The sequence below is a fragment of the Condylura cristata genome, unplaced genomic scaffold (assembly GCF_000260355.1).
Source record: "Condylura cristata isolate star-nosed mole 26May11 unplaced genomic scaffold, ConCri1.0 scaffold00035, whole genome shotgun sequence".
NCBI classification, from domain to species: domain Eukaryota; kingdom Metazoa; phylum Chordata; class Mammalia; order Eulipotyphla; family Talpidae; genus Condylura; species Condylura cristata.
This window is the reverse complement of record NW_004567136.1, coordinates 5929846-5944149: the sequence shown is the minus strand read 5'-3', so window position 1 is coordinate 5944149 and position 14304 is coordinate 5929846. Positions and strand designations below refer to the sequence as shown.

The following is a 14304-nucleotide window of genomic DNA, read 5'->3' as shown; positions in this document are numbered from 1 at the left end:
CATGAATGCATCTAGTGAAACAATGTGTCCTTCCTGGATCATGCCAAGCATAGCCTTCCCTAGTGGAGGTCCGCCGTCAGTATATTTACTAGAACTATGATTGGCGGGAAATGCTAGTGGTTTGATTCTCAGTGCTATTGATTATAGATATACTGGACTGTGCAGGGTACAGGAAGTTCTGGCATGCAGCAATCACACTGCCCACAAATATATCAAAAATAACCATAAAAACCCTATTCAAAGTTGCCGAGGAATGTGCACCCGAGGCCGCTCTTTTTGCAACACAGGGTGACCCGGGCCGCCATAAACTCCGAAGAGTACGAGCTTGCCAACGCACCACACCTTAGGCCATTTCACAGGCATTGCTGCTCACACTGCGACCGCGGTGGGCGCTGCACTGTCACTTCCAGTCTTTACTTATCTCAGAGCAGATTTAGAACAAGGAATTCCAGGGGAGGAATGGACAGACTGAAAGCCACGACACCAAGGGCTGGGCCCATGTTGCTGACGGCCTTCTGCAGCAGTCAAAGGCATAGGTGGGCCCTCTGATCCTGACCCCCACCCCCAGCTCCAGGTAGACGGAGCACCCCCGCCCCAGCAGGGAGGCAGATGTCCAGCAAGATGGGCCCGAGCGGGACTGAGCGTGCCCTTCCCATCACACGGTGACACACGGCTGCTGCCTCTCCCGTCCTGGCTGGTAGTTCCTGTCAGAGCACAGAGCTGGGGAGTCAAGAGCCTCCCTGCGGCACCGCCCGCAGCCCTCAGCCCCAGGATGTATCATTAGCTGCCCTGCAGAGCAGATAACGTGCGTCGTTTTGCCATTTCATATAGAATGAACCCCAGGGTGGTAACAACAAGAAGCAGACGTCATCTGGGAGAAAGGCTAGAAAACTATTTTGATTTTCACTGTTCCCTTTATTTTGTCGTAATTTGAATAGCTGTATGTTTTACACAAGAGGACTGTCTCTTATTTCACGTGACCTTAGGTCTTAGAAACATCACTTGATACTTTGATATTTAGTGCCTGTGAGTCTTCACTTCAGAAAGTGCATTGGAACCTTGGAAGTAGAAGTATTTCTTGAAAATAGACTTAGGGGTGTGGTGAATTAGATAACAGGTGGTTAGAGAAGCTTTGGCCATGGTTTTTTTTTTTTTTTTTTAAGATTTATTTCTTTGTGCATACAGAATTGGGGTACAGGCCAGAGATGTGGAGGGTGAGAGGATTCACCAGAGACAGAGCGGGGAGCAGAACAGGCAGATTGACAAAGTACACTGCTGAGGGGAGCAGCGGGCGGGTCAGGAGAGGTCTGCTGTGCCGTGTGGGTCAGCTCCTGGCCGGGGATTGAACTCGTGCTGCAGTGACCTGAGAGCTTCCCAGTGCTGTGCTTTAACTGGTTGCGCCACCAGGGAGGGCCCTGACCATGTTTTAAGTTACAAGTTTGTCTTAGGTATACCTGCAGGGTTTGTTTTAACCAGGTGTTGCAAGCTGACAGACACATACACAACTGCTTGGGAAGAAGAGTTGATTATTCAAAATTCTTGCAGGGCCATGTGGGGAAGCCCCAGGGTCTGTCAGGAGGGCAGAGGCGGTGAAGGAAAGAGCACAGGCCTTTAAGGCTGGCTTTGTGGGAAGGAATGGCTGAGGCAGGGTGGGCCACCTAGGGACCTCTCCTCTGAAGGATCCCAGAGCGCTCTGGGTCAGTAGGGTCCCAAGCTGACAAGCCTCTGGTCCTGGGCAAATTAAGGCAGTGGGATATTGACTCGGTGCAAGAAGGTTAAATAAAGGAAGTGGGAGCATCGGGGTGGGGGTGGGGTGTGTGTGGTGGGGAACAGGCTCTGGTTGTCTGGTTTGCAGGTGAAAGGTAGGTTCACAGGGAGTTATACTGAGGAACAGCTGCAAAAGGGGCATTTGCTCCAGGATCAGCAAAGCACCATAAAGTACAGAAAATAAAATTATATAAATAGCAGCAAAACTTCTTGAGCCCTTAACACCCGCTTGATTTAACCAAGTGTGATCCTGCAGCATCTGCCTTTTTAGAAGATCCTGACTCTTCATCTGTCCATTCATCTCAGGGGCTGCTGTGAGCACCTCTGCTTGCCAGGCCCTGCTGGCATGGGGGTGCAGAACTGGAAAGGACAGTCCTGGGCAGGAAACTCAGGTACCAGCTGGGCAGAGCTCCCTGCAGGAGGACTTCTCTGAGGGAGACACTCGGGGGGAACAGAAAACATGCAAGGGGGAGCATGTTTCGGGGTTCTCAGCCCCACTTGGGAGAGCAGAGGTGCCAGAAAGCCCACTGTGCCCTGTTCCCTGCCTGGGGTAATGGCCACAGTGTGATGCCTGTTTGTCCTGGCTGGAGTGCACAGCCCGTGAGAGACCAAAGTCAATACACAGCTTCCTGGCTGCTCCCACCATCCCTCCCGGTCTCCTCCCGTCACGTGGCAACTTTCCGGATCATTGACTTTTTGCTAAGTGAACAAGCCTGTGGAGCTGGCAGCAGATCCAGAAGCAACACTGTCCTGGTCCCCAGGACCTCGCCCCTCATCCTCCCATTCGCTCGCCCTCCCCAAGGGCACCCATTATCCTAATAGTCAGACATTATGTCCTTCCGTTCCCTGTGTCTGTTAGACCCAGTCGTAGTCTTGAAGTAGCATTAGTTTCTCGGTGTGTAAACACACTGGCTGATCTCCCCCTTTTCTCTTGACCAATGTTGGGTGATTTCCAGCGTGAGGCTCTTGAGGGTGGCCTGGGTGTGGAGATGCTAGTGCATTGGGGTGGGCGCCTCTGCCTTTCTGTTGGTTGTCTGGAAGTGAAATTCCTGGGCTGTGCAGAGCACATATGTTTAGCATTTGTCACTGCTGACAGAGTTTTCCAAAGTGGCCTGTGAATATCTTCTCTGCTCCTGGAAGTGTCTGGGACTTCCATTTGCTGAAGAATCTGACATCCGTCCTGTGCTGCACCCTCACACCCCAAGCCTGGGCAGGAACTTGGTGCAGAAGCACCAGTGGTGGGAGGACCGCTCGGCAGAGGCGCAGAGCACCCAGATGCGGACCTGTCAGCATCTCTGTGCCATCTCGAGGTGGGCTGTGCATGTACAGGGACAAGCTCATTCTGCCTGCTTGAGGATCTGCACTTTACAGTATCCTTGTGAACATCGGCCTGGAGCCCTGGCTCACCACACTGAAGGAACATGCGGGCTAGCTGAGGGCCGCAGGGGTGCGCCCCTGCTCTCCTGAGCCCCCCTCCACCCCATCTGGCCTCCCTCTGGCCCCCAGCCTCAAGGCCTCCTCCAGCTTCTGCCTTGGCTCCCTTCCTCTTGGGAGTAACAGAAGGTCACGCTTCTCTCTCATCTGTGCTTCTGTAAGAGAGTCGCAGGGCAGCCCTCTCGTTTTGTTGTATAAGCCCTTTCTACTCCCAGACAGACTGATGAACCATAAATAAGAAGGGCAGGCTGGCTTTTAAATGCTCTGAAGAGATTCATGAAAAATTACTGCGGCTTCATTTGCAAAGCTCCGCTGTGTCGTTCCCCGTGACCGGAGCGCTGAGGGGTACGCCTGAAATAAATCTGTCAGGCCCCGCACACCAAGAAGTCGAGGTCAGAGAACTAATCAGAAGGTTTCCAGAATTTTTCTTAGAATTAATTACAAACTCAGTGAAATGACTGATGGAAAAATGTCTCTTCCCTGGGGTCACTGCAGGGTTATTTGACGTGATAAATACGCTTTCCAGCCAAACCTCGTCCTTCCCTGCCTCCTTCTCCCCAAGGAAGCCTCTTGCCATTTACATCAGCCCCTCCCGTCCCTGCTGCCAAGGTAGCGGGACCGTGTTCGCAGACGTGGGAGAACAGACCAGGCCAGCGTGGCTGGGCTTCGTCCGGCTGGTGTCAGCTCAGGGACCCGTTCATGCCAGACGCAGGCCTCCGAGGCCCCCAGGATGTGACCCCCCGGCCCTGCCCGCGCTTGAAGGTCACAGCGTGGTGCCAGCGTGGAACTCAAAGCCACTGCACTCACATAATAATGGGAAGAAGGAAGAAGAGACAGCCATTGGCATGGTTTTATGTTTTTTTTTGTTTTTTTGTTTTCCTGAGCTGAGCAGACTACGCCAGGGGAAGCTGCTTGGAGGGCCGTTTGGCACTTGTTCTTTGGGCCCAGTCCTCACTGTGTGCATTCCGGGTGCTCAGAGCTCACTCCGCCAAGAACCAGGGTGGGAAGGCGGCATGGCGACTGGGCCTCTTCCCCAGGCTGTGGCACCCTTAGCCGAGTCCCGAGGGCAGAGAGGGGCCAGGGGATTCCAGCCCCGCTGTGCAGTGGGGTCCTGTCCCTCGCATGCCCTCGTCCGGCCTCTGCTCAGGCTTCTGTAAACCTTTTCTTTTCCTAAATGTGCCAACTTGAGTAATTGATACTTATACACCTCATCTATGTTTTCTAGATTGCAAATGTATTGACTCCAAGTGATTTCGAGTGTTTTCTTCCCATTTTTAATCCCCTCTGCATCTGTGTTTATGTTCCGTGCTCATTCCCGATGCTGGTCAGGACGTTTACCCTTTGCGTCTCTTGAAGACACCCGGGCGCCCCCATATCACGTCCTAGGAGCTTGGCAGTCTCCATGGACGTGTTTATTTTGCTTTCTCTGGTTCTGTATTTTTGTTGTTTTAATGTAGATTTTGGTCAACTATATGTCTTCTGTTTTAAGATCATTTTCAATGAAGGAGTTATTATGTCAATACTTTTTATTAAGCAAACTATATTTTCCTACTGAATTAAAAATGCTATTTTTATATACTAAGTTCCTATAGATTATTGGTTTGATTTCTGTAATTATTCTATCCTATTGATTTCTTAATCTATTTTTAAGGCATAACCTTAGTAATTCAATTATAGCATTTTTTAAAAAGATTTATTTTATTTATGCATACAAGAACTGGGGTGTAGGCCAGAAGTGTGTGTGGAGAAGGTGGTGAAAGGACTCACCAGAGACAGTGGGGAGCAGAACAGGCTGATTGACTGAAATACACTGCTGAGGGGAGCAGCTGGCAAGACAGGAGAGGTCTGTCATGCCGTGTGGGTCATGTCCCTGTCAGGGAATTCATGCTGCAGTGACTGCTGAGAGCTTCATAGTACTGACTTTTGCTATGGGCCAATGGGGAGGCCCAGTTATAGCATCTTGAGAGGAAGTTTAATACCACTAAGGTTCCACTCCTGTTTATTTTCTTTGTATAATTCTTATACATTATGATTCCATTAAGCCCATTAACTTTTTTAAAAGATTTATTTATGCATGCAGAACTGGGGTACAGGCCAGAGATGCAGTGGCAGTGAGAGGATCCAACAGAGATAGAGTGGGGAGCAGAACAGGCAGATCGATAAAGTCCACTGCTGAGGGGAGCAGCGGGAGGGTCAGGAGAGGTCTGCCGCGCTCTGTGGGTCACCTCTGGGGCCGGGATCGAACGCATGCTGAAGTGGCTGTAACTTCTTAGTGCTGTGCTTTAGCCTGCTGCGCCACCAGGGAGGGCCCTAAGCCCATTAATTTTATCTAGTTCCATCCACTTGTTGGGATTCTGATGGGAATACCGGTGTACAGTTGCATTCCTTGGAAAGCTGGCATTTTGGGAATGGTGACGCCTTCCATGTGGACAGGCCATCTACCGTCACTGACTTAAACTGCTTGTGCCTGTGAGTATTCTGAGTTGGGAGAAACCACCTCAAGTAGTTTTAACCTACAAGGGATTATTATAGGACCGCAGAAAGCTCAGAGATGCCAAGCATTTCAGAAACCAAGATAGGAAATTGTACAGCCAGGAAACCAATGAGGGTCTCAAGTACTGAAGAAATTCTAGAGGGGGCCCGCCTTGACATGCTGCTGGCCCCTGAGCTCAGGGCACCTCCTGCCCAACCTCAGTTCCTGCCCTCTTTGGAAGGTCATGTGTCTGCTGCACCCACGGCCAGAATGGCCGGCCGGTGTGTGCCTGCTTCTGTGGCCCCATTCTCGCCTAAGGTCTGGCTTGGAGCCTGAGTCGCCTGCCCGCTCCCTTGACAAGCGTTGGGGAAGCACTTTTGGCGGAGACGGGAGTGCATAAGGCAGAGATTCCCCACCCAGGGGGGCTCCATGGTAGCAGTGCCCAGCTAGCAGAAACCACAGGTATAATGCTGGAGTTCGGGCCACTTAATAACGATTTACACATGGTTTCTCCCAGGTCATTTAACATTCATGTCTAATTTGCTTCTAAGTGTTTTCTGTTGTTATAGTTCATTTGAATTTTTTTTGCTTTTTTTTGTTTTTAATTGGTTATTACTTTATATTTATATAATAAGTGCAACAGGAGCTCTTAATTCCGTTAATTTTTAATGTTGTTTCATAGGGCATTTTTTAAAGCTATATAATCATGTCGTTTCTAAAAGATGTTTCTGCTTTTTCTAAATATTTACACAACTTACAGTATTTTCTAATTTAATGCCTTAGCTGAAGTTGCTAAAACAATGTGGAATTGTGTTGATGGTCGTGGATTGCTGTCTCATTCCTGAAACAGTGGAATTGCTTTCAGTCTTTATCCATTTAAGGTGATGCTTGCTTTTGGTCTGAGATAAAAATTGGGTTTAAATTGTTTTTATCTTATTCATTATACAGTTTTTGTTATGAATGTCTGCTAAATTTTATATAAGTGCTTTATATCTAAAGGACCATATGATTTTTCTTTTTTCATTTGTTGATGCAGAAAATTATCTCAGTAAATCCACCTGCTTTGCTCCCTGCTCTGTCTCTGGCGCGGATCCTCTCAGCCTCCCCACCCCCCACCTCTGACCTATATACGCCAGTTCTTCTATGCTATTAGAAATAAATGATCTTTTTTTAAAAAAAAAATATTCTGATTCTAAAGTCTAGAATTCTATTCCATCTCTAAAATGAACCTTGGGAACTGGATTGTCCCTAGAGCCAATAGGTAGAAGGAAGCTTTCAGCCCTTCAATTTTAGACTGCTAACCCCAGAACTGAATGATAATGAACTTGTATCCCCCGCCTCCCCCCCACCACGCTCTTCCTCCCTTAGGTATCTGACAGGAGGAAGTACAAACAACTCAATTCATAATATTTAACACAACAAAGTTTCATTTCTCCCCGTGCTACATGTCCTTCAAAAACACCTGCGAGGGGCTTTGGTCAGCCAGGCCCAGGGCTGGAGCAACCGGAGTGCAGGTCTTTACCAACCAGGGTGTTGAGGCTCCAGGTCCTGGACTCATCTCTGGAGCTATCTCTGAGCTGACAGCCGACTCTGAGGGAAGGGCAGCCAGAGTGGAGTCCTCAGTGATGACATTTGAGCGTCTGGCTGCCACCGTGCATGGATTCCAAGCCCTGAATGCCTCAGTTTTATGAATCAGCAAATTTCCTTATTAGTTTGTATTCAAGGACACTCATTAACACAGCCATAGAGTAAAATTTAAGATAGCATTGGATTCAGTTATCTGATACTCTTGATTAGAATTTTTTTTAATAAAAGGAGAAATAAGCCTTTTGGTTTTGGGGTGGAGAGAGTAGTATCTTTTCAGGTTCGCTAAGTAATGTTAGATTTATAAAGATAATTGGATAATTCTCCTTTGTCTCTACTATGAAATTGTTTAAGAAAACAGCAATTATATTTTCACCTAAGGTCAAAGCAAAGTCAGCTTGAAGAACCATTTTGGACTTTCTAATCTCTTTTATGGTTATTGATCTTTAAGGTTTACTGCGTTTTTTGAATTCAGTTTAATAGTTTATATTTTGCTAGGAAATTACTCATGTCCTCTAGATTTTTAAATTTATGACTATTTGTGCTCTTTTAATCTTGACTGTTTGTAGAGTTAGGTCTCCTTTCTTATTCTAATGTCATTTACTTTGACTTTCTCTTACAAAAAAATATCAGCCCTAGCAGGGTATGTCCAGTTTATTCTATTCAAGAATCATCTCTAGCTTTCATCCTATTTATTATAACTTAGTTTCACTTTTTGTTTGTTATATTTCTGTTTTTCTATTAACTTTTTTTTTCTTTTCTGAGTTTATTTTATACTTCATTTATTATCAAGCAAGCCCATACATTTTAACCTATTCTGTTGCAATAACATATAAAGTACCAAGGTAAAAATGTAGCGCTTAGCAATATCACCTGCCCGTATCCATGTAATCTACACACACCTGGAACCAGAACCCCCTCAGCACCCAGGAGCCCCCCTCGTGCCTCTCCGCTCATGGCCTCTCCATCCCTACTGCAGAGAATCATCACCCTACTTTTTATGGCATGCGAGTCTTTTATTTTTTAACTAGTTGTGCCTGTTATGCGCATATCTCTGAACACTATAGTTTAATTTTGCCAGTTTTTCATTTAACTTCATTTAAATAGAAACATTCCATATTTCTTCTTTTGTGTCTGGTGTGTGTCCAGCACCACGAAGAACAATTTATTCACACTCTATGTAGTAGTAGCTCATTCATGTTCATAGATCTGTAATAGCACACGGTTTGGGTGCAGTGCTGTTCATGTCAGCCCGTGAGAGGCTATTTCGAGTCAGATTGCTATGAATGTTCTAACACGTGTTTTCTGTTGCCATTGCATGTGTTTCTATTGGGTATATTTAATCTTGACTGTTTCTAGAGTTAGGTTTCCTTTCTTATTCTAATGTCATTTAGTCTTAGGCCTTATGAATACTGTGGTGGGAAATGTGACTGTCCTGGGAGTCCATGGGACATCAGCTCTGCCCAGAGAAAAAGCAGAAACTCCAGAGATGGAAAAACAGACAAGGACTCAAGGGTGGGCTGGGTTTGGGTATTGTCAGATGCAAACTTTGCTAAGCCCTAAAGGGAGACAGGCAACTGCTGACCTTGGGGCCAGACTACGCCACCCCACCTCACAGAGCTATGGAACAAGTTGCCACCATCACTGACTGCACCTCGTTTTCCATTTATTGACTTTCAACTCTTCCTATAATTTTCCCGCAATGTCCAGCTTAGGTTTCTCCAAATTGTTATTTTTATTATTAATTGTGTTAAAGGGGGAGTTTGAAGTAATGGCTAGTGATGTTTTGCATGGCTTTGGTCAATAAAAAAATGTGCTGCATTATTATTATTATTGTTGTTGTTAAAACCAAAGCAGGTGTCTTCCATCAGGGTCACGTAGCTCCAGCTACCTCCTGGCAGAGGCCGTGTTAGTGGGCTAACGGTGAGACGTGTCTGTGTTCTTCTGTCTAGATAAAGTTTGACAGCGTCGAGGTGTGCGTCTGCTGTGAGATGCAGCACCAGTCGTCCGGCTGCAGCAACCTGGGGGAGACGCTGAAGCTGAACCCTCTGCAGGAGGACTGCAACGCCGTGAGGCTGACCTTGAAGGTGACCGGGCGTGCACCACTCCCTGCTCATTCACGATTCCACCCCATGCGGGACAGACACCTCAGGCTCAGGAAGGTCCTATTAATGCATGTATTCCTTTCGGTTTGTAATTCACCTTGGTGGTTAAATGCGAGAGGGGATGTCTTTCTCGAGAACATTTGAAAGGATTATAGATGTTCGCTTACAGGCTTTGATTTCTGGACGCCTTTTCTATTTTACCATTTCACTCTCCTGCCTCTGACATATGTGAAGTGGGATATGAATGGTTGAAAAAGGTCTTCACAAATGTGGATGGGATGCGTTCTATTGCTTTCCTGACATTTTTTTTTTTTTTTTTTTTTTTTGCTGTTACACCATCAGGGAACAGATGGGTATTTATTTTGCCTTCTTAAAGATATTTGGAGAAAGAAATTTGTCTTCCATGGCAATCTATTCTGTGTACAGCTTTTGCAATTTTTTAAAAGGCGACATGGAAAAATTGTTTATATTAGTGCTTTCTTTTACTCCCTGCAAGTATTTTCTTCCTCCCCAAAACCAAAATTGACTGCTTAAAAATGCCCATAAGCAACGAACTCCTTGCTCCTCTTCTCCCTGAATCAGGTCCTAAGACATGTTGTAAAGAATGTGGCTACAGCCACACGTCCCCTTGGTTGGTGGTAAAAGCACATTTACAGCTGGCATGGAGCTTGGTAGCTGGTTAGTGCCCTGAGAAGACCCCTCGGGATGGGGTGGTATGAGGGGAGACCGGACCACAGTGCTCTGTCCTGGAGGTCCGTGGTCTCAGCAGTGTTTCTTTTTTTTTCTTCAGTTCTAGTGTGTTTAGCATATAAATCTTAACACATTTGATACTACTTATGCTTAGATTATTTCCTGGTGCTATTTTAATGGCACCTAAACGTTTTTAGTGTCTCCTGTTCATTGCTATGGATACTTGATTTTTCCGGATCTTATCTCTTGTGATCTTACCAAATCCACTTTAGTTCCAGTTGTCCTTGTTTTGGGTCTTCTCCACAGTCAGTTGTGTGATATGCCGGGAAAGACAATTTCACATCTTCCCGTGCGAGCAGGATGCAGGATGCTTCTTCTTTCTGCCCTTGACTGTTGCATTGGCGAGAACCTGGGGCCGAGGTTGCATAAAAGCAGCAACAGCCCAGGTCTTTGCCTTGTTTCTAGTTTTAGGGACTAAATCCTTTTTTTTTTCCCTCTGTTTTTTGTTTGTTTGGTAGATGCCATTACTGAGCCTCGTGTTTGTTCCTATTCAGTTTTCCCAGAGTTTTTTTTAATCACGAGTGGATGTCATTCGTTGTCTGCATCTACTTAGCTGTCCTTTGCTCTTTCTTCTTTAGTCTTCTGATGTGATGAGCACCACAGATGGACTCTGGAATGCAGACCAGCCTGTGTTCCCAGGACATATGCCACTGGGTCATTGTTGCATTAGCTCTCCGAGGCTACTGATGACCTTGTCAGCAACACTTCTGTGACTGTGCTTTTTACTTCTGAAACTTCCATTTGATCTTCCGTATCACGTCCGTCCCGTTGCTAAATTGCGTCTAGGGTCTTGCATGTCCTTTCCCACTGGAGCTGTCTGACAGCTTCTGCTCCAGGACAGCCGGTGCCCATCTCCCGTGGAGGTGTCTCTCTCTCCTTCGAATTTGGGGGAGTTGGTTCCCCTGCCAAGTAAGCGGCCTTGTGGGCTCAGTGTAAGTTGTGAATCTGCAGTATCTGGTGACTTGTGGTAATGACGGGAGCAGTGCTCTTTTTAACTTTGTGCATCGTAAGCAGAACCTGGATTCATTATCCATAATGGCAATTTCTGCCCTGGGTATAGAAGCCTTGAAGAACACATGTTTTTCCTTAGAGGTTTGTAGATGGCATGCCATTCTCTGTTGGCATCAAAAAGATCTTAGTCAGCCTAATGCTCTCTCCCTTTTTGGTAGGTGGTGGCCATGCTTGCTATTTAAAAATATTTGTAGTGAAATAACCTTCAGCTTTAAAAAAAAGAAAGAAAGAAATCTTGCCACTTACAACTGTGTGCATGGACCAGAGGAGATTATGCTCAGTATTATGTCAAACAGAGAAAGATAAACACAATATGATTTCACTTGTAGATGGTACATCAAGACACAACGCGAATGAATGAGCTAAATAAAACAAAATCAAACTTTCAGACTCTAGGGATAATTCAGTGGCTACCAGAAGGGAGGAGGGGTGGAGTGTGGCCAAATCAGGTAAAAGGAATCAACTGAACAAAATCTATCAGCAGAAGGTATAGATGCTGATTTATAATGACATAGGCATGACATTGACATGCTGTTACACACAATGCTACCTTAATGAAAATAAAAATAAAATTCTATCCAGCTCTCCAGCTTTCCCTTACTGGTAGCTGTTCTTCCTAGTCCCTGTGCAGTTACTTACTTGTAAGCAAAACATACAAGTGTCGCTTCCAGGTGAGGGTTTTTCCCCTTTGACAAGTTACAGGCGGTGCCGGCACCATCAGCCTGGTCGCCACAATAGGACAGGTCCCTGCAACCGACCCACGTTCACCCACAACCCCGGATCTGAAGCGTGAGTGTTGTTTAACCCACTGAGATCGGGGGAATATTTGTTACCTCGGTATAACCTATCCCATCCTGTCCCGTACAAGACAACCTTTTTGGGGTTCAGATGTCCACCGTAGTTTTAACTATTTAGTCCATGAACTTCAATGTGATGTGTCTTGATTTTGGTCAGTTTTCTCAGTTTCCATAGCCCATCGGGGTACATACCCTTTCGGCCCATGAATTTACATTTTGCTTTATTATGGAAAAAATTTTCTTATACTATAAATTCAAAATTTTTTCCTCTTCTCTTAGTTGTAAGCTGACTGAATTTCTTCTATCACATTTACCCCAATTTCATAACTATCCTTTTTTCCTCTAAATTTTTAGAATCTTCCTTTCCCATCTCATCTTTCTCCATTTTTCTCAAGTCTCCCACTTCTGAGCCGTTTCCTGTTTGTGTCTTCCTGGCCCCCGCCCAGCTCTGCTTTCACCTCTAGATTTGTTTGGCCCCAGCATTCACCCCCAGATGTCTCTAGCTGTTAATTATGGTGCAGTTTTCATTGTATTTCATTCCAGCTTTAGATCTTTGCAGGTTCCTATCTGATTCCTAATTCTTATCAACTTGATGCCCTTTTTTTTTTTTAATTTTATTTATTTTTTATTTTTTTATTTTTTTAAAGATTTATTTATTTGTGCATACAGAACTGGGGTACAGGCCAGAGGCTCAGGGGCGGCGAGAGGCTTCACCAGAGACAGAGTGGGGAACAGAACAGGCAGATTGACGAAGTACACTGCTGAGGGGAGCAGCGGGCGTGTCAGGAGAGGTCTGCCTCGCCATGTGGTCACCTCCGGGGCAGGCGGGAATCGAACTCATGCGGAAGCGGCTTTAGATTCTTAGTGCTGTGCTTTAACCCGCTGTGCCACCAGGGAGGGCCCAACTTGATGCCCTTTTAAAGTATAATTATTAGCATAATTAAGATTTTTGCACTCCTTCATCAGTGTAGTTTCTTCTTCCCATGAGGTTCACAGAGACCTAAGTGTCCCCGCTCACTGTTCTCATGGTTTGTGCTGTGGCCACTGGGAATTATTCTGCCGTGCAGTCAGGGGTCTTCGGCAGGATCCTGCTGCTGCTTCACGGCATGAAACGCTCCAGCTCACGCCGGGAAAGGCTGCTCCCGCCTCCCTAGGTAGGTTTCCCTGGGCTCCTCTCCATGCAGTTAGCAGATGTTTTTGAACTTAGGGAAAGCAGCAGCACAGGGAAATGTGGCTTCGGTTGGATTCCTCGCTTGTTCCCCTTTGACCACGAATGGAGCGAGTTCTTCGGTCTCTTAATAGCCTAGTTTGAGCCTCTGGTTATCTGATTAGTAGTACTTCCTGCCTACATTTCCATATTACGCTACGGATTATCCATACTTTGTTCTAATGAATTCAGTTCATTCCAGGGAAATCCTGTATAATTGGTTCGGGAATCAAAGTGCCTTTGATGTTAGTGCTGTTGGAATTAACTGACTCTGACTTCATGAGATTGTTCAGACTATTCGCTCACTAGGCCGCCCTCCGTGGCTGCTTCCCCGCCTCACCCACCAGTAACCTGGAAGGCGAATAATAAGGCATCTCGGTAGGATCTGGAAGACCAGGGCGCCGTTCCGCTGCTGCTTCAGATGGTCTTAGGTGCTCTGGAGGCCCCTAGCTCCCTTGCTAGCCACCCCCACCCCTGGACTCTCCGTTCCCCGGGGCAGACAAGCCTCTCCTCTCAGGGTACAGGTAGTCTCTGAGGCGTAATGCTCCATTTGCTGCTCCATCCTGCCCGGGATGAGAGCAAGGTAACTGGATCAGCAGGATCTGGAACTCCAACTTGCCAAGAAGGGATTCCCGGAATAACGGCGGGAGAAGGATGTGCCCCATCTGATTGTGTGGGTGTGAGGGCAGAGGGCCCCAGCCTTCAAGAATCAAGTCCCTGTTTCCTGGCGATGGGCACTTGGTAGTAAATAAGACCATAAAGAGAGGCATCTAAAAATTAGGATTTGGGCATCTGCTTTCTCAAAGCACTGGCCAGCGGTGGCCAACTGCTAGCACAAGACCCAAAAGCAAACAAACAAACAAAAAACTGGGCTTTTGTACAACAAAATGACAGATCAAGCGTTAAAAAGATGTTTCGATAGTTTCAGGGGCTATCTTTGCCAAGTTGTATCCAGCACAAGATTGTGACATATTTTCTGATCAGTATTAACAGAATTTTTAAAAGGTTACAAAACTCAGAATTGTTAACTGGTGGAATATGCTTCCTCATATGCTGATATTATGTGCAGCCCAGCTTGAATTCCTTGCTGCTTCCCAGAATGTCATCCTGGCTTTACTATCATGGAGCTCATTCTAATTCAAATAATGTTACAGATCTTTTCTTTGTTTTTTGTAT

General features: G+C 46.2%; 1 protein-coding gene across 1 annotated transcript in view; it reads left to right on the top strand.

Moving 5' to 3' along the window:
• The window catches only part of FAM189A1 (family with sequence similarity 189, member A1), a 130794-nt gene that overhangs the window by 78762 nt on the left and 37728 nt on the right, over positions 1–14304 (top strand). Inside the window, exon 3 of the mRNA XM_012732755.1 lies at positions 9211–9345. Within this exon, the coding sequence (XP_012588209.1) occupies positions 9211–9345 (135 nt within the window). The remainder of the gene's footprint in view (positions 1–9210; positions 9346–14304) is intronic.